We start from the raw sequence: 13,818 nt of genomic DNA on the forward strand, positions 1-13,818 counted from the left end.
TTTTAGCTACTAGCTCCAAGTGAGTAAATTACCTGACAGTTGGGATGGTATTGAACTTGTATAATCTATGCAACCAGTTATCTGCAATCAGTTTCTAGTTTGGGTTTGTGGATAAAGTGTATGTTTTGAAGCTTGTTTAACAATCCTAGGGCTGCTGCTAAACAGTCAACAGATATAACAACATAGTGGCTGGTGGCGATATTCATTAGAATACTGTATGTGGATGCATTTCCTTAAACTTTCCGTCTCACAAGAATAGAAACAAACAATAGAAACCTACAGCTGAGAGTTGGAATTATATATATGAACAATGGCTTCCCTTACCTAGCTCCAATTCTCAACCGCCAACTAATTGAACTATTTAATTTCTATAGAAACTAAATTATCCATTGAATTATCAAATTTACTTTGAAAGTGCTGTAAAACCTCTAATTAGATGCTATGGCGCTCTATTTTTCCACCCTTCGTCCTTAGTGGCACTCAAATAGAAGTCGCATTTAAATAGAGGTGGTGTTTGATTAGAGATTCTACAATAATTGCAGTTAATGTTACATAAATTAAGCAACTAATTTTCACTCCAAATGCCTTATGCATTAAATTGTCAAATAAGTTTACGCGAGTGGTTGCATTGCTAATTAAATTGACAAGCAATAGTTACAGCTAAGTTAGGCATTAAAATGTAATTTGATTTTGTAAAATAATTGAGAGACTTCTTGCACTGCCTGATGTGGCATAAATTTGCTTTATTTTGTCATCATATAAATATTATATATATATATATATATCATATATATAATATCATATATATCATAATATACATATCATATATATATATGTATGTATAAAATATTCGTATTTAAAAAAATCTTTGTATAGAAATATACTAGCTGAACGCCTGACGTTGTCCGCGTAGTACAGACTTTCCACAGAACATTATTCTGACATAGAACAATGGTTATCATACTAACTTTCAATCTTTATATCATGAGAAAAGTTTTGTGTGTAATTCAGATAAGTTGGGAGAAAACATAAAACAACTGTAAAGGTTTTCATACATTTTTAAACAACTGTTAAGGTTAGACAGCTTTTTTAAACAACAGTAACTTTTAAGTTTAATATCACAAAAACCGTGATTTGTTGAAATATATTAAGAGAAAACATAAAACAACTGTAAAGGTGTGTAAATGTGAATTAATTAGCAAGTAATGGCTAACCAAAGTCTGTTTTGCTACAATTACAATGCAAATTTATTTAGCATACAATCAGATGGTTTTAATTTGTTTCAGTGTTGGCATGGTAAGGCGAAAATATCGTATAGCATGGCATGGAAACCCATAGTAATTACCTAATGTAAACAACCCCTAGTAAAATCATCAAAACTTTATGTACGTTTGGTATATTTTAAAACTTAGTAACAAAACTATATATTAACCCAATGAGCTATAGTTACTTACGGTAAATTTAGTGTATTTAATGGTTTTGCTTTGTAAGAAAATGTAACATTACAACGTACTACATGCAGGACTTACCTTAGATTTATCAGACACTATTTTTCAGTACTTCCTGTTTAGCATAGCAACAGTTTTGAAGGGGTTTCTCTAAGGGTTAAAGACTTATACTGGCTAAGCTGGCTTCAGATTCAGAAAGACCACTCTTTGATTAGTCCAGATGCACGTGTTACAAAAATTGTTACGAATATTATAAATTCAGTTGGTGCAACTTCAAAGTCGGATAACTCAGATTCGTGATTTGCGACTCAACTATGGTTTCTGTGACCGCGACACATTTTACTAAACTTCAACTTTTTCTTAGGCTAAAGTCTTATCACTCATTTGTTTTCGCCATAACTTACAACGAATAACGCTGAATTGAGATAGCAAGCATCGTATATCTCTTTTAGGCGTGGCAGGAGAGATTTTCGTGAATAACGTATCAACATTTTTGTTGCAATCAGTACAGCAGCTGCCAAAGTATAATTTCGAGAGAAAATTCTGTTGATATAGTCTGATGAAAAAGAAATTCGTGCTAGTATGGCGAGGACGAAAAAACAGTGTGTTTCATAGAGTAAGGCGAAAATGTCATGTAACAGTAGCATGGTAACCTGTGGGCGCGCTGTATTAATTAATAGTTTAGCGCATGCAATCGCAAAAGGGGTATACAGTATATATAAAGAATGGTAAGAGCGACTTAGCCTTGTGGTTAGGCGCGTGTCTACAAACTTGTGGTTGCAATCTTCGTGAGATCAAATCCAGTGCGGAGCATGTTTTTCATTCTTAGATTTCAATCGCTACTGTTGGACCGATGAATGACCACAGACCAACATCATATATATATATATATCTATGATGTATATAGTTAAATGAATATGTGTATCTGACAAATTAATTTGGTATTGTAATGCATAATATAATTTGAATATGAATTGGTTTGCTAATTTTATTATAAAATATGTAATTCCTCTAGAAACACAATCCAGAATCTGGTTACAGGTATAAAACTGATCAGAATTTGAGCTATTTGCCATTTTAGGTGAGACTTGTGCTTTGACTTGAGCTTAAAAAGGTTACCTTGTCGTAACTCATTCGCACCCGACTAATTTCTAGGCGATTAGCCCCAGATACCGCTAATTTTTCTGGAAGTTGCCGTAATTCAAATTACTACTACAGGAGACAGACCTGAGATAATTTACTCATTCAAATTTCACAAGAACCAGCCAAGTCTCTTCTTTCAAATTATATTATATTACTATAAACAACTCATATCTCTTGTATGTAAATTCGTGCCTCAAAGAAGGTAGTTTCAGGAAATCTCCAATTTTGAAAAAATTGTCATTTGCTAAAACAAAGTTAGATTTGCGCCACAAGTTGGAAAATATACAAAATTGAGTGAAATTACTTATTTATTACACACAATACATAGTTATGAGTATTATTGATACATATGCAGTTAGTCAAGAACATGAAAATCATGAAACTCTAACTTTTCCTCATGAGTATCATCCTTCAAACAAAAGCATAGCAAATCTATATGCCATTATAACTCAACTAAAACGTCATAAAAATGTTTCAAATAATAAAAATATGTTCACCAACCGTGTTCTTTACTTTTCAGAATTTGTAGACAGCTCTAAGAATCAATATGATCCTGTCGAAACTGAAGGATAACGTTAGTCTGACTGTGGCTGGCAGCCTGAAGATTGCATTTTTATTTGAGCATAACGATTCAATTTGTCCAAATTAAAAGTTGATAAAAACTTTGAAACATTAAAAATAATGTTTTAATTTAATTTATGCAGTATTTCAATGTCTTACCACTTCTGAATCTGCATATTTACTTTTGGAGTTGAAAAAAAATTATCGCGAACGATAGAATTTCGAGTCGGCAGGGTGATTTCCGGTTTTGGTAGATATTGATATGGGTGTACTAATTTGGGTATAGATTTTGCCAGGGACGTCATAGAGGCATTATTTAAAGTTCCTCTGATTGGCCAGAAATTTTTCTTTCTAACTATTCAGAAACTATTTTTGATAATTCGAAAATAACGATGCAAAGAGTCGGTAGATTTCAGACGCGAGTTAACTCGCGTTGGATGCTTAGCAACGTTATAAATAGGCGAGTTAACTCGCGCCTGGGTGTCAATGAGTTAAGTTATAAAATTATTGCCATCACCTTGTAGGAAAGGTTGCCTTCTTTCTAATGGCATATTGATTCAACCATCAATTTTTAGAGCTACCGAAAGGGAAAGTTTATTTTGTCAATGTCGTTGTCCCTCCATTAGAGATGTTATAAAATGGCCCATTTGTTTTTGTTTCCGGCTTTGGTCACTGTACTCTTACATGGCCCTAATTTAACCAGGTTTTTTTCTGAATTTTGCTAGCAATTGAAACCTAGTGAAGGCCATTGTTTGCCAGCGTGATGGCAGGAAGTTGCTAGGTATCAGCCGATAGCAGAGCAGCTCAGATGCGCCACTTTTAAACTGAGCCCAACAAATAATTCTACAAAAGAATGTCTTGTAACATGAATTTTTGAAAATTTCGTATGCGTTGACTTTTGTACGTAGAGTTTCTACTGTACTGCATTTTCATGATAGTGGAAAAACTTGGTAAGTTCCCTAATTTTAAAACATGTTGAAATTAAAAAAAACAAATTAATTTACCAATTTGTTAAAAATTGATTGGTAGTAGCCTACATTGTGACCTTGACTTACAATCAACCCAAGAGGTGAATGTGAAGTGGTCAGTAAAGATTAAACATAAATGTACAAAATATTGAAATGAATAAGCTGAGTTATCTCCACCTCACTTAGTCTAAGTTATATTCAGTTATGTCGTTCATTTCTGTCACCATCTCAACCTACATATTTTAGTGTGATCATAAGCCATGTATTTTATAACTGCAAAGTCATTTTCAGTTGGTGTAAAAGCTGCCTGTCATTTAAGTATTGTTCATGCTAATGTGTGTTCATGTTATGTCGTTAATTTCTGTCACCATCGCAACCTATATATTTTGCTCATGTACACGATGTTATCATAAGCCATGCCCTGTATAACTGCAAAGTCATTTTCAGTTGGTGTAAAAGCTGCCTGTCACTTAGGTATTGTTCATGCTAATTATTCCTTATTTAAAGATGAACTTACAACATATATATAGTAGATTTTATCAGAAAGTATCAATATTTTTCTATCGTTTGCCATTGTTTTTGATGTTTGAGATTGTCGGACTGCCGAGGTGTTAAAAGATAGGAATGGACAAAATCGGATTCGATAAAAAAATTCAGCTCAAGCGAAAGACGATTCTGACGCCTATAGTTGTAAAAAGACTGACTGAAAGGAGAGGCGCATTGCTACAATTTAAAAGCAACAGCTGATTCACAACAATAACAATTAGTGACCTCATTTCACACATATTTTACTTCTAAGATTTTTACCCTCAGATAACCTCAAACATAAAAAAATGATTGCAAATGATTAGAAGTATTGATATTTCCTGTTAAACTCTACTAAAATTTGATATAAGGTTGTGATGACCATAGCACACAGACATTGGCTACATTTCAAAAACTTACACTTTTATTTAGTAATCTTCAGTAGCAGTAGTCTTCATGTACGCATAGCTATATTTAGCCATTTATTATATAATTTTCCTTATATATTAAGTAATGTCTTATCACAACTTATGTAATAGCCATCAGAGTTTGACAATGCTGACTTATGTAAAACTTGCTGTTGTCTTAGGCTAACCTTATAAAAAGCTGGAACTTTTTTCGAGATGGCTGAGTACCCTTTGGTTGCGACTGTACCATTTATATGAAAACATATGCTAAAGTACTCTATTCCCATGTGTAGTTATTTCTGAAGGGGAATTAGCTAGTGTGCCATGAAAGGCAGCATCTTTTACGAGATCATCTTGAATCACTGATCATAATCACTTTTGCAGTTGCTGCTTATACCATTTATAGTCTGTTGTACGATGACACCAGGAACATTGCCTAGCCGTGTGCAACTCCTGCATTAATCGGGTGCTCATCAAATACTCCTAAAAATTACCCAGCTTCTATCTTTGATAATTGTAATGTTTGCTCGGTGTTAAGGTAACTGGTCAAGTGCCTCATTACATTGATGGAGAAGATATTAAAAGAGCCAACTGGTTACGCTATGTCAACTCTGCTAGATTCCGACAGGAACAGAATCTTGAAGCATTTCAGCATAAAGGAAAAATTTACTACAAAGCGTTATTTGATATTTCTGAAGGTGAGGAAATTATAAGTTGAGTTATACCTGCGATGTAGGTACCATTTTTTCCCATATATGCATACATATCACTTAATATTATAGGTAATGAGTTACTCGTACGGTATGGAGATGACTTAGCCACAGATCTGGGAGTTAACAAAGATGAATATGCTGCCATCTCAACTCCTCCAGTCGGTAGGTTGTGTACAAACACTTCACAAATTCATTGTGCATATATATATATTGTATATACATTGTATATTGTGTATATAGTGTATATTGTATATACATTGTATATATATATTTGTTTTCCATTGCAATGTTTGAATTTTATAGTTACCTATCTTACAGCAGTGTAAATTAATTTGGAGGTGTTTGGAGGTTGGACTTTGTGTTCTAGTGCTTTTTGACTCTAAACCAGGAAACCTCCAGTACCGCCATAGTCAGTGTCGATTATCCACATCATAAAATTACTATTAATGTTAGCTGTAGCTTTGAACCTTTGGTAAAATGTCCACTTCTGAATGATTGTTCTTTTTCTCTAAAAGCGAGCCGAGAAGAGCTTGGCAATACCTTTATATTTGCCTCATAAAATTTTTATGAATTGACAACATGACTATGAAATAAATATACAGTTCCCTAACATAGTCAAATAGCTCTTTCTCAGAATTGTTCTTAAACTTCCTTTAAATATATTGAAAATGATAAAATTAAACGAGTAACTCTCAAAATTTAATTATAGTGAAAATTTGAGCTGATCACATTAGGTAAAACAGCACATATTAGACATCTCACTACACATACAGACGAAATCTATTGTCACTGTACAATATAGGTGCTTGCTGTGTCTACCTGCACAAACACAGCTAAAAAAGGGTTTAAAAGTATTCAATTATCAAAAAAGTTATCTGAGGTTTGTCATATACAGTTCAAATTTATACCAATATTTTTCACATATGTTGCAAGAGAGAATAGCTTCGTCTGCATGTCACGTAGTCTTCCATAGGGCTCAAGTTTGGCATCAAATTCGTTTAAAGGTTGACTTGCAACAAAATTCATATTACAGTTATTTGGTAATAAAATATTCACCATGTCTTATTCTGTTGTGTTGTAGGTGTAAAATATGTAGCAAGGCGATTATAAGCGCTTGAAAGCTAAAAAACTAAACAGTTAATCGCAGCCACCACTAAAACGCCTTAGTTTGGAATCCCTTTACAAAACGGCTCAAATGGGACGTAGTTGAACAAGATGGCTTCTGTTTACACTTTCTTGCAACTTCATTCATCGAAATATTTGCACAAATATACTTCCCGCCTTCAATAAAACCATGTCTACTGTCCTTATGCGTCTCTTTCATCAACACTGTAATGCTGTCACTTTGAGCACTGACATCGCAAAACCTACCTTAAAAATTCTTGTAATTTTTTAACAGCAACTCTATGGAGTACATATCATCCTCTGATAAACATGAAGAGACTGTTGGTCCCGTGTGTTAGTCGAAAAATGTTGCAGAAATTGTCCGCACCATTTGGAAGGAAGTACGGGTCACATGATCAGATTACGACTAGATGATTAGACCTGGCTGAGACGAAACTGTAAATTAGCAAGCATCTTTATTTGGTACAGACTTTCCAGTAGAACCCCAAGTGTTTGTCATAAACTAGTGCTACGATACGTTTTATATTGAGCCTTTTATTGGCCTTTAAATTCACATGATAACATCACGGGTCAAAACGATAACAAAAATGTTTGAGAGCGTCATCAAAATGAAGAGATTCTAAACTACGGCGTTTTTGTGATGGCTGCAATTAACTGTTCAAATTTCAAACTCAAATTTTAATTGATTTTGAAAGAAAGTCTTTTTTTGTCTATCAGTTGATATGTTGTTTGTTGTGTTATGCGATCTCATTGTCAAAATATTTGAAGAATCTACCAAAATTGATCGCGGTAAAAACGCTCAGGAAAAAGATAACAAACTCCGCTCCTAAATATGTGACGAAAGCTAGCTTTTTCAGGAACAGAAGTTAAGGTTGTTTAGTCCGATTTAGAATAATAGTGATGGGTATCTTAAAACCTGTTATTAACTAAATCCAGCCTGTAAAATTATCTCAGTTTTTATGAAAGGTATATAAACTATTTGAAATTGCTCGTAGCTTGTTATATGATGTTAAAATGGGCTGAACGCCGAGAAAAATGCACTCAAAAAAACACGATTTTATCACAAGCTAGCGTTTTTATTACGCTTTTCGAGCTCATTTTTTAATATGCAATGTTAAGTAGCTTAGTTACCTTTCAGAAAAGACAGATTATTTTTAAGACTGAATTTAGATAATAATGGATTTTAAAACACCCATCTTTATTATTCTAAATCAGTCTAAACATTCCTAAATTTTGTTCTTAAAAAGCTAGGTTACGTCACGTATTCATGGGTGTAGCTTGTTGCGCCGATCGTGTTGTTTTCGAGACCGATATTAGAACGCTGTAAAAAAGCCTTCAATATTCTAAAAGTTAGTGGACCAATCTTTATTTTGAGTAAAAAATCGGAATCAGCATGTCTGATTTACTTAGTAAATACGATAAAGGTTGTTCGCGACAGTATCTGGTACATTAAGATTTAATGTCTTCAATTAAAATAACACTTGCTAGAATTTCAATGCATATTCTATTCATAATTGAATTTAGTACCTAGTTGTTACTGTGAATTCCAGCATATAAGTCGAAGATTTGACACCAAATTACAAGCTTAACAATTAACATGGCAGTGACATTTTCATGACACAAATTCTAGTATATTCAAACTTCAGGAAACCATCACAAATTGAAATGCTATGACATAGTGATTTATTTATAAAATAATAAAATACTAGTAACCCTACTATTATTACGACTATTAATACTACTATTCTTCACGGTTCAAATTGTCATAGCAAAAGTCACCTTTTAGATATAATTATTTTTTGGAAAGTTTTTTAGTAGTATTCGCATACGACCTTACACTTCAATAATAAATTTCACATTCACTAGCATTCAACCTTTTTCTTGTACATGAATCTCAAATTTTGGCAAAAAATCTTCCTAGCAACATTGATTTTCTTTAAAATATGTATCATCATAGGTGGCAGTTTCATTCGATTAGTAAGGCAGGTATATGAAGACAAAGTGTTGTGTTTTTTGCCCAGTGGTTTTAACCAGAACTGTGTCTCCGCTCATTCCTCAGTTGTATTGCCAATGACAACAAAAAATCTGGGTATCTGGTGACGCGGTTGATTATTGATAGCCATCTCCTCATCTACACATCACTTTTCTCTGATGTGAACGGAAATTTTTTGATCAAGCGATTTGAGTCAGAGAAGGGATCAACTTATTTGGCAAGTACATGTCAAAACTAGGACCTTTATATCAAACGAATAGACTTCGTCTTATACGCTGTATCTACTTGTACACTGGAATTCATGGTATTCCTACTTAGGTAAACATAGATAGTACCTCACAGGCACCTTGAGGCTTAGTACAATATTGTACATGCAGCCTTTGTGGCTGGCTGAATTTCATTTGTTTATTTGCAGGAGGTTAGCTTTGTACTAATGCCTCCTCATTGGTGGTAATAATGCATTCCTCTGGGGATGTTTGGTAAATCCGCTTTAAAAATGTGAAGCTGGCAGCAATAATGGGCAATTTTTCAATTGAGTCTTTGCTTTAATAAGTTCAAACGAGATTAGGAAATTATGAAGAGGACGCTTGCCCGTCACTACAGTGTTTGAATTATGTAGTTTGTACAACAACATGGTAACTTTTAAAACAATGTCTATGTAATTCATACTTTCTAACAATCTCAAATGGCATTACAGAGTAGCAATTATACACTTTTGGTTTGCTTGTGCATACTAGTCAATGATTTTGATTGTCACTACTGTGTATATTGTCAGCAGCCTTTATAAGACTTAATAAACATGAGGTCAGTAATTAATTTTGTATTTCAAAAGCCTTAATGTTTGGCAGTTTCTAACGTATGTTGGGTAGCTTACTTTTTGATCCAATCAAAGGGAGTAGGGCTACTCTTTCTGCTGCTTCTGAGCCACTAATGTCGCTGTAGGCCTAAGTTTCTTTAGGTCCAGAATAGCAACTTGTATTTCCTATTCTCTGAGCGGCATTTGTTTTTTCTCGTAGCATTTTCCTTTAACTCATAATGATAGGGCGTTATGCAGTTCCTTCTGCTTCAAAACATTGTTACAAACCCAGCCTATAAAGACAGAACCACTTTAGCATTTACTTGTAAAACAGGAATTTTCGCATTTTATATTCAACTTAGCTAGCATAACAAGTCAATTTTTTTGGTGTTGGAACATTAAACGTAATGTAATTTCCAGTATAACATTTTTTGGTAGCCGATTTAGCTGCGCAAAAAAATGACTCCATTACAAAATTCAATGGAAATTGATGAATGCAGTAGCATTGAAGTAATTTCATGTTTAATTTATGAATATTTCCTTTTTAAACTCTGATTCTTTAATGAAACACAATTTTATGATTTTATGAAAACACAATGAAATTAATTTTAAGCCCAAAATTAACTCACTCAAAAGTAACTCATGCATGTGGCTCAGCTGACCTCGTTTTTATGGTTTTCAGTTTGTTGAGCTCATAACATACAAATTTACATTGTCTAACAGGCTTTTGTTGCAATAACAAATTTTTTAAGCAAATAGTTTGTATTTTGTTAGAAATGGTATGAAGACTTTTATAATGCAATTTATCTTACTTTCCAATAAACTTGGTAACTAAATCGGGCCTCATTGCTGTTCTATTTATCACTCTACTTCTCCAAATGTTGCCAAAATGTTATTCATTCGATTTGAATATTGGTGAGATTATCATCATGAGGATAATCTTTCAATATTGTCCTACTATTGCAGATTCTCTGGACTGTATGAAGTATGCAAGAGATATAACAGCAACTCTGAAATGTAAAGAATGTGATTTCCCACGTACTTTCAATCATCAACCGACTAATACCTGTACGTCTCACACATCCAGTACTGAGAAACCCTATGCATGTACACAGTGTGACTATAGGTGTGTGCAGAGTGGTAGTCTACAGAGACATATGAAAACTCATACAGGGGAGAAACCCTATGCATGTACACAGTGTGACTATAGGTGTGTGCAGCGTGGTACTCTACAGACACATATGCAAACTCATACAGGGGAAAAACTGTATGCATGTACTCAGTGTGACTATAGGTGTGTGCAGAGTGGTAGTCTACAGAGACATATGAAAATTCATACAGGGGAGAAACCCTATGCATGTGCACAGTGTGACTATAGGTGTGTGCAGCGTAGTAATCTACAGACACATATGAAAACTCATACAGGGGAGAAACCCTATGCATGTACTCAGTGTGACTATAGATGTGTGCAGCTTGGTAATTTACAGAGACATGTGAAAACTCATACAGGGGAGAAACTCTATGCATGTACTCAGTGTGACTATAGGTGTGTGCAGAGTGGTAGTCTACAGATACATATGAAAACTCATACAAGGAAGAAACCTTATGCATGCACTCAGTGTGACTATTGGTCTGCAGATAAGGGTGATCTACGGAGACATGTGAAAACTCATACAAGGGAGAAGCCCTACGCATGTACTCAGTGTGACTATAGGTGTGCGCAGAGTGGTAGTCTACAGAGACATATGAAAACTCATACAGGGGAGAAACCCTATGCATGTACTCAGCGTGACTATAGGTGTGCAGAGCTTAGTAATCTACAGACACATATGAAAACTCATACAAGGAAGAAACCTTATGCATGCACTCAGTGTGACTATTGGTCTGCAGATAAGGGTGATCTACGGAGACATGTGAAAACTCATACAAGGGAGAAGCCCTACGCATGTACTCAGTGTGACTATAGGTGTGTGCAGAGTGGTAGTCTACAGAGACATATGAAAACTCATACAGGGGAGAAACCCTATGCATGTACACAGTGTGACTATAGGTGTGCGCAGCGTGGTGCTCTACAGACACATATGCAAACTCATACAGGGGAAAAACTGTATGCATGTACTCAGTGTGACTATAGGTGTGTGCAGAGTGGTAGTCTACAGAGACATATGAAAACTCATACAGGGGAGAAACCCTATGCATGTGCACAGTGTGACTATAGGTGTGTGCAGCGTAGTAATCTACAGACACATATGAAAACTCATACAGGGGAGAAACCCTATGCATGTACTCAGTGTGACTATAGATGTGTGCAGCTTGGTAATTTACAGAGACATGTGAAAACTCATACAGGGGAGAAACCCTATGCATGTACTCAGCGTGACTATAGGTGTGCGGAGCTTAGTAATCTACAGACATATGAAAACTCATACAAGGAAGAAACCTTATGCATGCACTCAGTGTGACTATTGGTCTGCAGATAAGGGTGATCTACGGAGACATGTGAAAACTCATACAAGGGAGAAGCTCTACGCATGTACTCAGTGTGACTATAGGTGTGTGCAGAGTGGTAGTCTACAGAGACATATGAAAACTCATACAGGGGAGAAACCCTATGCATGTACTCAGCGTGACTATAGGTGTGCAGAGCTTAGTGATCTACAGACACATATGAAAACTCATACAAGGAAGAAACCTTATGCATGCACTCAGTGTGACTATTGGTCTGCAGATAAGGGTCATCTACGGAGACATGTGAAAACTCATACAAGGGAGAAGCCCTACGCATGTACTCAGTGTGACTATAGGTGTGTGCAGAGTGGTAGTCTACAGAGACATATGAAAACTCATACAGGGGAGAAACCCTATGCATGTACACAGTGTGACTATAGGTGTGTGCAGCGTGGTACTCTACAGACACATATGAAAACTCATATAAGGGAGAAGCCCTACGCATGTACTCAGTGTGACTATAGGTTTGTGGATAGTGGTAGTCTACAGAGACATATGAAAACGCATACAGGGGAAAAACCCTATGCATGTACTCAGTGTGACTATAGGTGTGTGCAGCGTATTCATCTACAGAGACATATGAAAACTCATACAGGGGAGAAACCCTATGCATGTACTCAGTGTGACTATAGGTGTGTGCAGCATGGTAATTTACATAGACATATGAAAACTCATACAGATTAGAAGCCCTATGCATGTACTCAGTGTGACCATATATAGGTGTGTGCAGAGTGGTCGTCTACAGAGACATATGAAAACTCATACAGATTAGAAACCCTACGCATGTACTCAGTGTGACTATACGCGTGTGCAGCGTAATAATATACAGACACATATGAAAACTCATACAGGAGGGAAACCTGATACACTCCAGCATTAAACAACCTGTGGAATAGCAGTACTATTGAAACTCTTGTATAAAAGTAGCCTTTCTTCTGTTCATGAGCTAGCCTGTCAATTTGTAGCTTATATTTATTTTAGTGACTTGATACCTCAGCTCATTACACTTACAATGATTCACTGTGGAATATCTCCTCATATTTCTTTCATCAATTATTGAATTTATTATGACTTTTCTTCTTACATTTTTCAGGATAATAAATTATGTATATTGCATATCTGATATGTTCTACTAATGCATTACTTGGGTGCCTCAAGCCGGGTTCCCATATACGTCGCAAAGCACCGGCGACACACCGCAGGCTATTAGCGATGAAATGGGAACGTATGCGCCGAGGATCGCCGGTAGTTGCCGGCGGCATCGCAATAGATTAGCGCTGTTCAAATTTCGCAAACGGCCGCAGGCAAAACCTTCCTGAAATGCGCTGTACGGGTAAAGGTCACCATTATAAAAACGGCACGGCGAGCAAACATTTTATTTGATTACGCAATTATGTTTACGATATTATTAACAATGTGGCTTTTCTGTGAACATTAACCTGCGCCGAGCACCGCAAGTGTTTTGCTGCGCGATATTACCGCCGGTGCTTTGTGACGTATATGGGAACCAGGCTTAAAGCTGTTGAGCTCACAAACTGTCGCAGTTGTGACTTTTATTTGCTTGCTTAATTTTTTAATGTCAGTTATACATTTTGCTTCTTAAGTTTTATTTGATTCCTTCCAACATTAGT

General features: G+C 35.5%; 2 protein-coding genes across 2 annotated transcripts in view; both read left to right on the plus strand.

Moving 5' to 3' along the window:
• LOC137387031 (zinc finger protein 431-like) overlaps positions 1-13,273 on the plus strand; it is a 33,858-nt gene extending 20,585 nt beyond the window's left edge. Inside the window, exons 6-10 of the mRNA XM_068073313.1 lie at positions 5,591-5,750; positions 5,835-5,927; positions 10,646-11,225; positions 11,394-11,985; positions 12,494-13,273. Coding sequence (XP_067929414.1) covers positions 5,591-5,750; positions 5,835-5,927; positions 10,646-11,225; positions 11,394-11,985; positions 12,494-12,871 — 1,803 coding nt within the window. The 3' untranslated portion in view covers positions 12,872-13,273. The remainder of the gene's footprint in view (positions 1-5,590; positions 5,751-5,834; positions 5,928-10,645; positions 11,226-11,393; positions 11,986-12,493) is intronic.
• Positions 1-13,818, plus strand: part of LOC137387047 (gastrula zinc finger protein XlCGF57.1-like) — a 210,073-nt gene that overhangs the window by 94,493 nt on the left and 101,762 nt on the right. The window lies entirely within an intron of this gene.

The sequence above is a fragment of the Watersipora subatra genome, chromosome 2 (genome assembly GCF_963576615.1).
Source record: "Watersipora subatra chromosome 2, tzWatSuba1.1, whole genome shotgun sequence".
Taxonomy (NCBI): domain Eukaryota; kingdom Metazoa; phylum Bryozoa; class Gymnolaemata; order Cheilostomatida; family Watersiporidae; genus Watersipora; species Watersipora subatra.